Below are 13,218 nucleotides of genomic sequence, written 5' to 3'. Positions count from 1 at the left end.
ACGGTCGTGTGCATGAGGCCTTATATTGAGCATACAGGTAATGAGATTTATTTTTTTCGTTCAGCCTCTGGGCTGAAAGAAAAAATGAACGGCACAGATTTCTTCATTCGCATCGATCAATGTGGATGAAAAAATCTCTGCCAAAAAATGTGCAAAAAAAAAAAGCTGCGATCGCTAATAAAGATCCAAAAAACTCAAAAGTGATCTTTATAGCGCCGCAGCGATTTTACGGTGTTTTTGCAGTGATCAGAAAAAAAAACAGTTCTGTCACTGCGGTGGGGCGGACTGAACGCAAGTGTGCGCACAAGATCAGGCCTGATCGGGCGAACACTGCGTTTTTTGTAGAGCCTAAGGTGACCCTAATGTACTGATATAGATCTGATTGCGATCAGTCTTGATCACTTACAGATACTATATAGTACTAGTGCTGATTAGCGACAGCGATGACGCTAATCAGCGACTAATCAGTGACTGCGGTGCGGTGGGCGCTAACTACCTAACAAGTGGCTAACCTGCGGCCCCATTCACACGTCCGCAATTCTGTTCCGCATTTTGCAGAACGGAATTGCGGACCCATTCATTTCTATGGGGACAGACTTTGTCCCGCTCGGATCCGGAATTGCGGATCTGCACTTCCGGGTCCGCACTTCCGTTCCGCAAAAATATAGAACATGTCCTTTTCCTGTCCGCAATTGCGGACAAGAAAAGGCACTTTCTATATAGTTCTGGCAATGTGCGAATCTGCAAAATGCGGAAAGCACATTGGATCCGCGGATCCGCAAAACACATACGGACGTCTGAATGGAGCCTTACAGGGGGGTGATCAATGACAGGGGGGTGATCAGGGAGTCTATATGGGGTGATGAGGGGTTGATAAGTCACAGGGGGGGGGTGTAGTGTAGTGGTGTTTGGTGCTACTTACAGAGCTGCCTGTGTCCTCTGGTGGTCGATCCAAGCAAAAGGGACCACCAGAGGACCAGGTAGCAGGTATATTAGACGCTGTTAACCAAACAGCGTCAGATATACCTTTCTGGGGTTAAAAAAATCGGATCTACAGCCTGCCAGCGAATGATCGCCGCTGGCAGGTTGTAGATCAGCTCGTTTACCTTCTGATGCTGTGAACGCGCGCTCCTGTGTGCGGGCGTTCACAGGAAATCTCGCGTCTCGCGAGATGACGCGCCGATGCGTCTACGAGGAACAAACCGACCGCCCGCAGGACGCATCCCTGCGTTAGGCGGTCGGGAGGCGGTTAAGTTGCATTAATGAAATTAATGAACTTTTGCACGATATTCTAACTTTTTCGAGTTTCACCTGTATATATATATACACACAGTATACATATAAAAGTTCATCCATATATTTACATCTCTTGTCTGTTATAAAAACAAATTCATAAAATAACATCCATCGTTCTCTGTGCATTACCTCTTGCAGGACGTATTGAAAAAGCAATTCCCTTTTCGGTTATGATTGGCTTCCAGCTAAATTCAGCAGCATGATTTCTGCGATTATACAATCTTATGGACGATCTAAATCCTGTTTCGGCTAAGAAGTCGTTGTTGGGTTTCAGAACCAGCTCGTGAGAAGACAGCTCAAGGGCAATGGGAACTGCTCTTGCAGTTACTAAGATACATCCAATGTGCTTGTTATTCACGGTGTAAGAAATTGACCTGCAAGTCATAATCAGTAAAAATCTCTTTTATTCTTACTGTTTGGATTTAAAAGGATTGTAATAATATAAGGATGATGATTGAAATACATAAAACATACTCCTCGGCTTAATGTCTTATCATTCTGGGAAACACCGTCTATGATTTGTGCAGTATTTGTTCTTAGTAATAGCCTCGGGGTCACAAAGCATTGCATCTGGAGACCATGTTAGCGCATAAAGGTGGTGGATGAAAGTGTTTAAAAAACCCATATATTAATAATGAGGATATAAAGCCCTGGTAAAGCCTACAGTACTAAATAAAATGCTGACAGTAACCAAAAGGTTATTCCCATAAGTGCTATGGCCATTAAGATGTTAACTGCTTCTCTGCCAAACAAATAAAAAATACAGAATTGTTCATTTACAATTTACAGTAGGTGAGTGAGGTACGCCAGGCTCTGTATCACTGTTGCTTCAGTGTAGAAAATTTTATGGAAATATAAATTATGATGGAATGGCGAATAAAATGGACAAAAAGATTTTTGGCAATAACTTAAGCTGCATTTACATTAGCCAGTAATCGTCCAGATCGGGAACAACCGTTCCTGTGAATCTGCCCGTGTAAATGTGCCGCCTATCACCTGATGAATAAGCGAAACACTTGTTCATTGGGTGATCCTGTCGTTCCTGCGGGCACAGAAATTACTGTTTCTGGGCAGCAGGTTGAGCGGTCTAAACTGCAATCTGCTGCCCAGAAACAATGCAGCTCTATGAGGACGAGTGATCACATTATCCATCCCTTGTCTTCATACAGTGAAGGAGATCGCTGCATGCCAACTGTCGGGAAGGAACTGTAGCTCCCATTGTCATGAGTTTGCCCTCCTATACCAGGTCACAATGGTTACAGCTACAAAGCTGCCTGGAACCTTAGTAAGGTCTTGCACCTCTCTCAACACACCAAACACACACCATACTGTATACACCACACTACACACATTGCACACGCATCACACACCACACCATGACAAGAACTATAGTAAAGTAATTGTCCCTATGTGTCAATGGCGCAGCGACAGGGGTGGTCCAGCGGGTCTGGACCTCCCCTAGAACAACCAGTGAAAATAAAAAAATAAAAATATTCCTCAGGGCCGCACCGCCGATCACCACAGGCAGCGCGGCCCTGGTTCTAGTTTCCGGCGGCGGTGGGGGGGGGGGGGGGGGGGGGGCAGTAGGAGATGAGCACTTCCATTGTGGAAGCGCTCATCTCCATATTCATTTGTATCGCCATCCTCAGGACAGCAATACAGATGGCTGTGCTTCGGCGGTGCAGGGGAGGGAGAGACGTCTCCCTTCCCTGTTCTTCTGATAGGCCGCACGCACAAATGCCTGCGGCCTATCAGAGGCCGGCTCCGGCGGCACAATGACGTCATTATCATCGCGCTGCCTGAGCTGGGCAGCGCACAGCAGGGACATAGGGCGCTCACTGCTGATGAAGGTAAGTATTAGTGTTTTGTTTTTGTTTTTTTGGGGGGAGCTGGCACTATGGGGGCATCTGGCATTTCTTACAGCCCCATTTTTTTGGGGGTGGCACTCTGGGGGCATTTCTTACTGGCACATTATGGGGGGGGCATTATGGGGGAAAGGAGCACTATGAGGGCATCTGGGGGCTCTAAAGGGGCTTTTTTTATTGGCACATTATGGGGGGCACTATAAGGAAGAGCGGCACTATGGGGCATCTGGTGGCACTATAGGGGCATTATATGGGGGCACTATGGGGAAGTGGGGGCTCTAAAGGAGCCTATTTTTATTTGCACATTATGGGGGGCACTATGGCATATGGTGGCACTAAGGGGGCATTTTTAATGGCAAATTATAGGAGGCACTATAGGGGAGAGCGGCACTATGGGGCATTATTTGGGGGCACTATGGGGGAGTGAAGCACTGTTGGGGCATCTGGTGGCACTAAGAAGGGGCATTTTTTTACTGGCACATTATGGGGGAGAGGAGCACTATAGGGGTATCTGCTGGGGGCACTAAGAAGGGGCATTTTTTACCTGGTATATTATGGGGGACACTATGGGCAAGGGGGAGAGGAGCACTATGAGGGCATTTACTGGGGCACTATAAAGGGGTATTTTATACTGGCATACATTATGGCGACATTAGCTCAACTGTGGGCACTAAGCGGGGGTATTTCATGTAGTGTCATATTATAAGGAGAATTATTACTACCAGGGGGTATTATGGGGAGCTTTACTACTACTGGGGGCTATGAGGAACATGATTACTAGTATGAGCACTATAGGGGCATTATTACTACTAAGTGTGCTTTGGCAGAGAATTATTTCTATTGGTGGGATTCTGGGGAGGACTGTTTCTTGGGGGGGCACCCTGGCACAGTATCAGCTTAGCACAATTATTTTTGGGGGACATTATATTTATACTATTGATGTGTGGGCGCAGTTATTTTTTAGAGCACTGTGTGCCAATAATTGTTGAAGGGGGCACTATCTATGTGGTAGTAGTATTTCCAGGGGGACTGTTTCTGCAGTACAGTATTGGGGGTGGCAGGAAAGGGTGTTCAGAAGATGTGAAGATGATGGAAATGTGGGAAACTAATGTCTGTTTGTCAATCTCTGCAGAGACGGAAGATGGCTAAAAAATCATCATGGCGGTCTGGTCTGAATGGAGACGATAAAGAAAGAGAACGTCTACAACAAAGGTGACATCACTGGATGTAAGAGGTATGTGGCACTATGTAGGAGAGGAGATGCTCCGTCTCCTCCCCCTGCCATTTGCAGAAGATGGATTCAGAGCTGGGTGAGGACGGCCAAGGTGGGCAGGAGGCCACGGGCGGGTGGCAGATGGTGGGGGGGAACCACAGGCCTTGAGCAGGATCTGGGAAGGGGGGAAAGTGGAGGAGCTTCCTGGCTGTAGCCTGCTGTTGTTTATTGTATAATGTGAAGCAGGCAGTGCAACCAGGACAGGCCCTCCCCTCTACGTATGATGTGTAGAGACAGACCTCAACAATAGAATTTCAGCTGTACAGTGTTTGTTGAGAGTGGCCTATTATATGTAGGAGGGGCTTTTAACAATGGGCGGGGCTAAAAATGTTGTGCGCCGCATTTTTAAATATGAAGGAGGCTTTGAAAAATGGGCGGGCATAAGAATTGGCACAGTGCGCCACATTTTTTGCCTTTTGGACCCCTCCGAGACAAAATTCCTGGGTGCTCCCCTGCTACGTGGTACAACAGGGCTGTGTCGCCCAGTCTCCTCAGGGGACATAGAGAAACATCCCTGTCCCTGAATTGACCTACTTGTCCTGGTCTGAACTGTACGTCCAGCTAAGAGGAGCAACCACCCCAAAAGGGGTGACCCCTCTGGACAATCCCTCTCTAGTCTGGAGGCCATCCACTCAACCCTGACCCAGGTGGTACCGGTACTGCTGCACAGGGTTGACAAGAATTAGAGGTTGTCAAGTAGTTCCTATGCTTTACAACAGGGCTGTGTCATCCAGTCTCCTCATTCGACAAAGAGAAACAAAGTTGTTGCTGCTATCTGCATATGGCAGTTTGGAGCACAAGAATAGCATATGGCATCCCTGGTTTCCTTCCATTTCAGTGATTTTAAATGGCCTGGGAAGGGGCGTGCCTGTCCTGCCCATCTAGATGTAGTGGGAGGATTAGCCAGTAGTGTGTCGGTCCCACTCCTATGTCATGCATTAAGCAACTGCATGCAGGATTAGGCAGTGGGGGGCGTAAACAGCTGTCAAGCATGATGTCAGTGTTGTACAGTCACTGATGTTGGAAGATGAAACAACAGTGAGTGCTCCCCTATGTAGAACACTCATCAATGCAGTACGTGGAAGTATCAGTAAAGTGACCTATCACATCAGTTTTGCTAAAGGGAGTATTGCTGCATAGGGGAGAAATGCTTGAGGAGTGTGGACAAATTGAAGTACATTGGCGGACATGAAATCTTTGTTCATGCCCACTCACTGATCCGTCCAGGGCAAAGTTTCCAAACCTGGACAGACTTGATGCTGTGTCTAATGGGTGGTGATGATCATCCCTAGGTCGAAAGTAAGGTTATTTATTGCAGGTAGTGCATGAGGTATCTGACACTTAACAGTTCTACATAGAATAAGTAATAGGGTCTAAATGAAGCAAGTGTAGCTCAATCTTTCATTCAGACCCACTGGTGACTGAGTTTTCAAGTGGAAAATCCACCAAGTTTCACATTGGAGGATTTTCTTGTTCAAGTTCCCCGTTCTGATGGGGTATGGGATCAGCTCAATGTTCATAAACTTCATATTCCTGATATCGTTCAGGTGTTCCCCTACCCTTCTTCGGAGCTCACGCACAGTCTTTGCCACATACTCAAGACCACAGACACAATTGGCCGTAAAGACCACTCCTCTTGACCGTCAATTTATAAAGCTGTCCTATATATTTTGGCAGTCATGTTATTGCTAAACTCACGTCCTTGCTGAATGGAGCTGCAGGCAATGCAGCCGCTGCAGTGAAAACATCCACCACTTTGTTATATTCATGGAGTCTTTTGGGTGGGTGGGGGGGTTCTTCAAAATGTCTGCGTACCAGTTTGTCCTTTTAAACTGCTTCCCTTTCTAACTCCATTTTATTGGAATAGATCCTTCTTAGGTGAAGGTATTGTCTGACGGGGATGCCCCTCATGAGGGGGAAAGGATGATGACTCAACCATCTCAGGATGGCAATTGGTGGACGTGGATTTACAGTGTATTCCTGTGATCAGCTCCCCTCCTGGGCCCCTCCTGATGTTCACGTCAAATAATGCTAGGGCGTCCCTGTTTATTTCAACTGTGAATTTAAGGCCAAGGTTGTTGACATTGAGGTGCTGCACAAAGTCCACAAAGTCATCCCTACTCCCATTCCAGATTATGAATATATCATCGATATATCTTGCCCAAAGGGCAATATCGGCAGTACCTTCCTGTAGTTCCTCACCAAAGACGTCTTGCTCTTCCCACCAGCCCAGGAGATTAGCATATGAGGGGACACAGGGACTGCCCATCCTGGTCCCCCTCAATAGTTCCAGGACAAACCTACTGTCGGCACTGAACTGACAACCCCTCGCTTTAAGGAAGTGTTCTGTTGATTTCAAGCCACACTGGTGCGGGATGGATGAGTACAGCGCCTCAACGTCAATAGATGCCAGCCACGAGTTGTCACCAAGGGTGACCCCCTCTAATTTCCTCAGAAGATCTCCTTTGTACCTGGTATAGGAGGGCAAACTCATCACAAAGAGAGCCAGAATTCAGTCGATATAAATGCCTGGGTTTTGACTCAGGCAATTAACCTCCAAAACGATAGGTCTACCTTTAATAGGATTAAGGGCTTTGTGTACCTTCGGTAGACTATAGAAGGTGGCAACAGTCTGAGTTTTATTCAGCAATAACTCATACTCTTTCTCGCCTAAGATGTGTTCTTTTTTGGCCCGCCCTAGTATAGTAGTCAGTTCTAACAGGAATCTTTCTGTGGGGTCACCTGCTAGGGTTTCGTATGTACTGGCATCCTTCAGGAGTTTGAGACACATGCTCTTATAGTCGTTGGTATTCATTACAACCAGATTACCCCCTTTATCAGAGGGTTTAATTGTAATAAAATGATCCTTTTGTAATGATAAAAGGGCCTCATGTTTAATCTTAGATAAGTTGTGTCTGTTTCCCTGAAAACCCAGAACCACCAGGTCCCTGATCGTCTGGTCAACAAAAACATTGACACAAGATATTTCTCCAACTGGAGGCAGCTTGGTACTTTTTTTCTTAAGATCGGTGAAGAACCCTGCTCTCACTGAAACCAAATAACATTTTGACATCATCTAGGATATCCGTCGGAATGGCCAGTTCTCTGCTTTCCCTTCTATTGGACAACTGGATATATTTATGCCAGCAAAGTTTTCTGGCAATCACTGACCAAAATACTGACATGTGAATGAGGCCTTAGGCACAGCATTAAGTATGTCCAGGTTTTGAAGCTTTCCCCTGGATGGATCAGTGTGTGAGCCTGAATGAAGTTTTTTATGTCCGCCAATGTACTTCAATTTGTCCACGCTCCTCACCCATTTCTCCCCTGTGCAGCAATACTCCCTCCAGCATAATTGACGTGATAGGTCACTATACCAATACTTCCACGTAGTGCATTGATAAGTGTTCTACATAGGGGAGCACTCACTGTTGTTTCCAACATCAGTGACTGCACAACACTCCAAACACAACAATCCTCCCGCTACATCTAGGTGGGCAGGACAGGCACGCCCCTTCCCAGGCCATTTAAAATCACTGAAATGGAAGGAAACCAGGGATGCCATATGCTATTCTTGTGCTCCAAACTGCCACATGCAGATAGCAGCAACAACTTTGTTTCTCTTTGTCAAATGAGGAGACTGGATGACACAGCCCTGTTGTAAAGCATAGGAACATCTACTTTAATATAATTCTTGTCAACCCTGTACAGCAGGAACGGTACCACCTGGGTCAGGGTTGAGCGGATGGCCTCCAGACTAGAGAGGGATTGTCCAGAGGGGTCTCCCCTTTTGGGGTGGTTGCTCCTCTTAGTTCAGACCAGGACAAGTAGGTCAATTCAGTGACAGATACAGCGTCCTGCTGCCTACTGAAGAGGACCCGAACTGTGACGACCCTCTGCATATCGGAGTATCCCAAACCACTGTGTGTCGACAGGAATGGTAAGACTGCTTCAATTACTATGGAGCACCGTTTAGTTGACAGCACCACTTCTATTGCAACATTTTTGCACTTTTTTTATTTTTTACGATTTTGAGCATCACCTTTTATAAAAAAAAAGGACATTAACAGCTATGCTTTAATCTGATTACCCTGGTATTGCTGGCCCCCTTTTTATTTTTTTCCACACCATATACCATACCACACGCATCACACACACACACACAGTCTCATCAGGGATCAGGCCACCACTTGAAAACAAGGTGTATAGAACATCTGGAATTACAAAGAATCAGGTCTCTATGTACAACAGGTACAGGGCATTGAGAGTACCACTAACCACCAGGGACAAGACACTGGATACACCACGGATCATCATGGGCTGAATGCTGAACACTTTTGTAAGCAAAAGTACTTGGATATAAGCTTTACTAATGATTGCCAGCTAACAGATTCTTACTGTATCACCAAGCATTAGGCACCAGTTACTGGCTGGACAACTGACCTCCAGGGGACTTTACAATGAAGGTACCAATGATCATAATACAAAAAACTTTTAAAGATCAGTGGATTAACAAGACCATAAGATACCGCATGTTGAAAGTTCCAGTTGTAGAAAGCTGTAGGAAGTCACCATTTCAGTACAATATTATACAGTGGGATTGGTATTGGTTAATAAAGACATGATAGCAAGTTCTTTAATATGCTGTTCACTTCTTTTATAAATCTTCTGCAATATGAATTTCTTGTGGGCATCTAATTCTCATATTAGTGTTCAGCTCTCTCAATGCTTCCGCTTTTGACAGTAAGTAGATCAAGATTTACTACAGCAGTGATTACGTACGTCAGCTCACTCAGCATTATATGAGATCTGAGAAGTTTCATTTCAACTTTAAATGTGACTTTTTGTACCAGGCACAAGATTGGAATAATGTAAGGAATTATTACAGTGTATAAATAAAAATACATTTCTACTTACTTTTTAAATTTCCCCAATGTATTTGTCTCAAAGACTACTGGGATCTCCGTCTTTGACATTGGCGGCACAACATGAGAAAGTGGGCTGGTTTGCTGCAGCTCGTCGCAATCAATCTCTACCTGAACCCAGATGTACGTGGGGAGACTATTGATGATATTCATTTCTTTAACTGATGTGGAGTTAACACAGACTTCTCCAAAATCTATTGAAGAAGGACCTGCAAATGTTAAAAAAGGGCAAAGAAAGTGTTAAAAACTTCAAAAAGACAAATTTAATTAAATTCCGACAAGCTCTGTTGCTTTTATATTTAGGCGTCTTGGAACAAAATAAATAAGCTATCTGCCCAACTAGTTCAAACAATTCCTATAGTAATCCGCAGAAATGCCTGCTTCCTTGCACATTTATATATTTATCTTCAGCACTAATTAGAGATTTAAGTCTGAATACAGTCTGAAAAGAACAATTATTGCTCAGGGCCTTTCACATTCTTATTTCATGTGTCAAGACTTACCGATAACTACGTGGTGAAGTTGCTGAGGTGTCAGGATAAGACTGCAGTCTTCCTTCTCTGTTGCAGTGTGGGGCAATGCATTGAGACCTTCATTAATCTACAGAAAAAAACATTAAAATGCATAGTTATAGCTATACTTAAAAGTGTTGTATTAAAAAGCATCTGTCACCAGATACCTGAGTAATAAACCAAATACGACGCCCTCATTGCACCGAAAAGCTAATTTGCATAATACTAAAGGCTTCATTTCTGAGCAACGGAGGAACTGATCAGCAGGGGCACAACAACGTTTGAATGAAGAGACCATGATGAAGCTACCAGTTACATGGTACATGGTGACAGATGCATTTTAAGGTCAAAGGCTGGTAAAGCTCTAAAAAACAACCATACAAGAAAATATAATCTCAAATACGTCCAAACTGGCACTGGCGTCTGAAGCGGCATGACGTAAGCACGTAGGCGTGTTGCGGTCCCTCCCTCCTCCACCACCCAGCTCCCGGACCTCAGCGATGCCATGCGAACGCGCTGACCTGACCTCGCCGCTTCAAGCGCCCTTAAGCTCTGGACACCTGCCGGTAATTCTTTCCTAGCCTGCCGCCTCAGTTCCTCACTTAGCACTGGTGTCCCTCTATTCGCCTGCAGATCCGCTGCTCCTGCTTTAGCCCTGCGGTGGCATCCTCCCCCACCCGGACTGTGGTCGCAACGGACGGGAGAGGAGAAGGAAGCTTTGGTGTGCGCACTTGATCCCTGGATAACCGACAAGGAAACCAGAGGTTGGTGGTCTCAATGTGATCCCTATGTTTGGGGGCTGTGTGGATAGGGGCGGTGGAATAAGAGTGGAGTGATAGATCTCCGTACAGGTGGATGGAGGCAGAACTTGTTTGGATCACTTGGCATGATTAAACTGCAAGCCTATGCCATATTAGTAAAGAAGGGATGCGACATCGAAACCGAAAAGATATGAGCAATTGAGTGTTCGCTAGGTGTTCTAAAGCCTCCTCTATTTCATGTAATACCCCAGGGACACACGGACTGGTGGTGTTTGATCTTTTTTGTGGCAGCCGCACCAAGTGAGCTATCTGCGGTACTTCTGTGGGGTGGCCCGCCTGTGATGGGTAGGCAGTGATTTTCACATTCGGTGGAACTGATACGTTTTCCCTCTGTCCTCTCTGGGGGTCTGGATCCGGCTGGGGCTTCGAGGATTGTATCATATCTGAGAGAGAGTGTCCAGAGGAATGAACCCTGAGTGGTAATTGGAACCCTGCTGGTAAACAAACATTCTCTAACACCTGAGTCTGTCTGTGGAACCCCTATTTATTAACCCTATGTAACAATCTACTTACTAACCCTATGTAATAAACCAGGATGACTACTCCCCGCTGTAAAACGGACAGCAGCATTACAAGTATCCCTGGGGGCTTTGTCTGTTGATGGACCGCTTGACTGATTGGCGTGAATTTATATCTCGGACAGATTGCGATACACAGAAATTGAAGCCCTGCCCAGTGTGTGGGGAGAAGAAATCTTTGGGGAGATCAAAAAAGGGTGGACCTATAACTCTTACTCTAACCTGACTGTTGAGTTTATATATATATATTTTGTGGTTCATGAGAGATATGTAGAGTGACTCTGCTGATTATCCATAACTTAATTTTTTTGTTGCTCGTTTGCTCTGTCCTCTTCCTCTCTTGTCCAATACACCTAGGGCAGTCCCCAGACAATATAATACCCCCAAAGGCACAAAATATGAAATCTGTGGGTGCAAGTGGAAGTAGTCTAATCTCCAAAATGGACAAATTCCTGAAATCACCCCAATATAAGACCAGGACAAATCAGAAGGGTAATAAGGAAAATAAAGCTGACCTGATAGACTCACAAAATATAGAGGAAGTTAGCGATAGAGAAGAGGGGAGGAGTAATAAGAGTATTCCAACGGAGGAGAGGATAGAAATGGCGGACAAGAAACTGACAGACATTCTGAATGCTGTACAGCAATCAAATCTAGCATTGGGCGATCTGTCGGCAAAAATCTCCACAGTCCAAGTAGACATATCTCTGATTAAAGACAAAATGAATAAAGTATGTGAGAAAGTCAAGGATCTTCAGGTGACCGTAAGAGACCTAAAACAGGAGGTGGACGGGCTTAAGAATAGGATGGAGGGGATGGAAATAGAAAGGAATTCACTACAAGATAGACTTACTGAAATGGAGGATAGGCCCCACAGAGCGAATATACGTATAGTTGGGTTCCCTGAAGGGGTGGAAAAAGAAGATCCAAGTGCGTTTATTCAACAATAGTTGCTGGAACTGTTCGGTGCAGATCAGTTTTCTATCTGGTTTGCGGTGGAGAGAGTCCACCGGATACCAAATAAACAGCCATCGATTGGAAGTCCGCCGAGAGTAATTTTAGCCAAAATGATGAATGCCCGAGATAGGGATAGTATTATGAAGAATAAAAGAAATCATTCGTCCCTAGAATATAATGGAAGTAAAATAGAAATCTACACGGACTACTCAAGGGCAACCCAAGTAAAACGCCAAGCATTTTGAGAGGTTAAGAAGAGACTGGCAGCAGCTAAGTTCAAATACTCTGTTTTATCCCACCAAATTAAGAGTACTCTATCAGGAACAGGCATATTTCTTCACCCACCCGGAGGAAGCTTGTGAGTGGCTAGATGGTAGGGGTATAGGATCCTGAGTATATATAAGTATGACATAGGTTGGACTATATGTGAAAAGGGGTCCGGATGGGGAGGGATGTGTAAGAGGTTAGTGGACTGTTCGGTTCGTCTGACCAAGATGGGAAGGGTGGGGTGTGCGGGAAGGCTGGGGTGTGTGGGAGGGGATGGTGGAGGGAAGGGGAGGGTGGGTTGATGGGGTTTGATGGTTACTGTGGTTTGCTCCTTCCCCCCCCCTGCCCCCTCCGCGAGGCAGATGCATTATTGAGCATACATGAATAGAATATTTACGTGGAATATACGGGGGATAGCCAAGAGAGCGAAACGGGTGGTCATATTTGATGTAGTGGCGAGACATCTGCCTGCGATTATATGTCTTCTGGAAACACATCTTACATATGAGAACATCAGCATTGCAAAAAGGAGATGGTCTAAATATGACTACCATGCTTGCTGCTCGGCCTACTCCCGGGGCGTTAGTGTTTATGTTCATGGGAAGGTGGATTACATACCAATTGCCCACAGAATTGACAGAGAGGGCAGATTAGTTTTTTTGCATTGTCGCCTGAACGGCACTACTTGTATATTGGCATTTTTCTATGCCCCTCCACCTTTCTCAATGTCTGTTATGTCAGACCTGGCAGACTTTATTGGCTCAAGAACAAGGTGCCCGGTTTT

The 13,218-nt window shown here is 45.4% G+C and overlaps 1 protein-coding gene across 1 annotated transcript in view; it reads right to left on the bottom strand.

Annotated features, from left to right (window-relative positions):
• The window catches only part of CFAP47 (cilia and flagella associated protein 47), a 572,366-nt gene that overhangs the window by 497,942 nt on the left and 61,206 nt on the right, over positions 1-13,218 (bottom strand). The window contains exons 14-16 of the mRNA XM_040424993.1: positions 9,863-9,959; positions 9,352-9,568; positions 1,426-1,670 (exon numbers count right to left, since the gene is read on the bottom strand). Of these exons, the coding sequence (XP_040280927.1) occupies positions 1,426-1,670; positions 9,352-9,568; positions 9,863-9,959 (559 nt within the window). The remainder of the gene's footprint in view (positions 1-1,425; positions 1,671-9,351; positions 9,569-9,862; positions 9,960-13,218) is intronic.

The sequence above is a fragment of the Bufo bufo genome, chromosome 3 (genome assembly GCF_905171765.1).
Source record: "Bufo bufo chromosome 3, aBufBuf1.1, whole genome shotgun sequence".
In the NCBI taxonomy this organism is placed as follows: Eukaryota; Metazoa; Chordata; class Amphibia; order Anura; family Bufonidae; genus Bufo; species Bufo bufo.
This window is presented reverse-complemented; position numbering and strand designations above follow the sequence as displayed.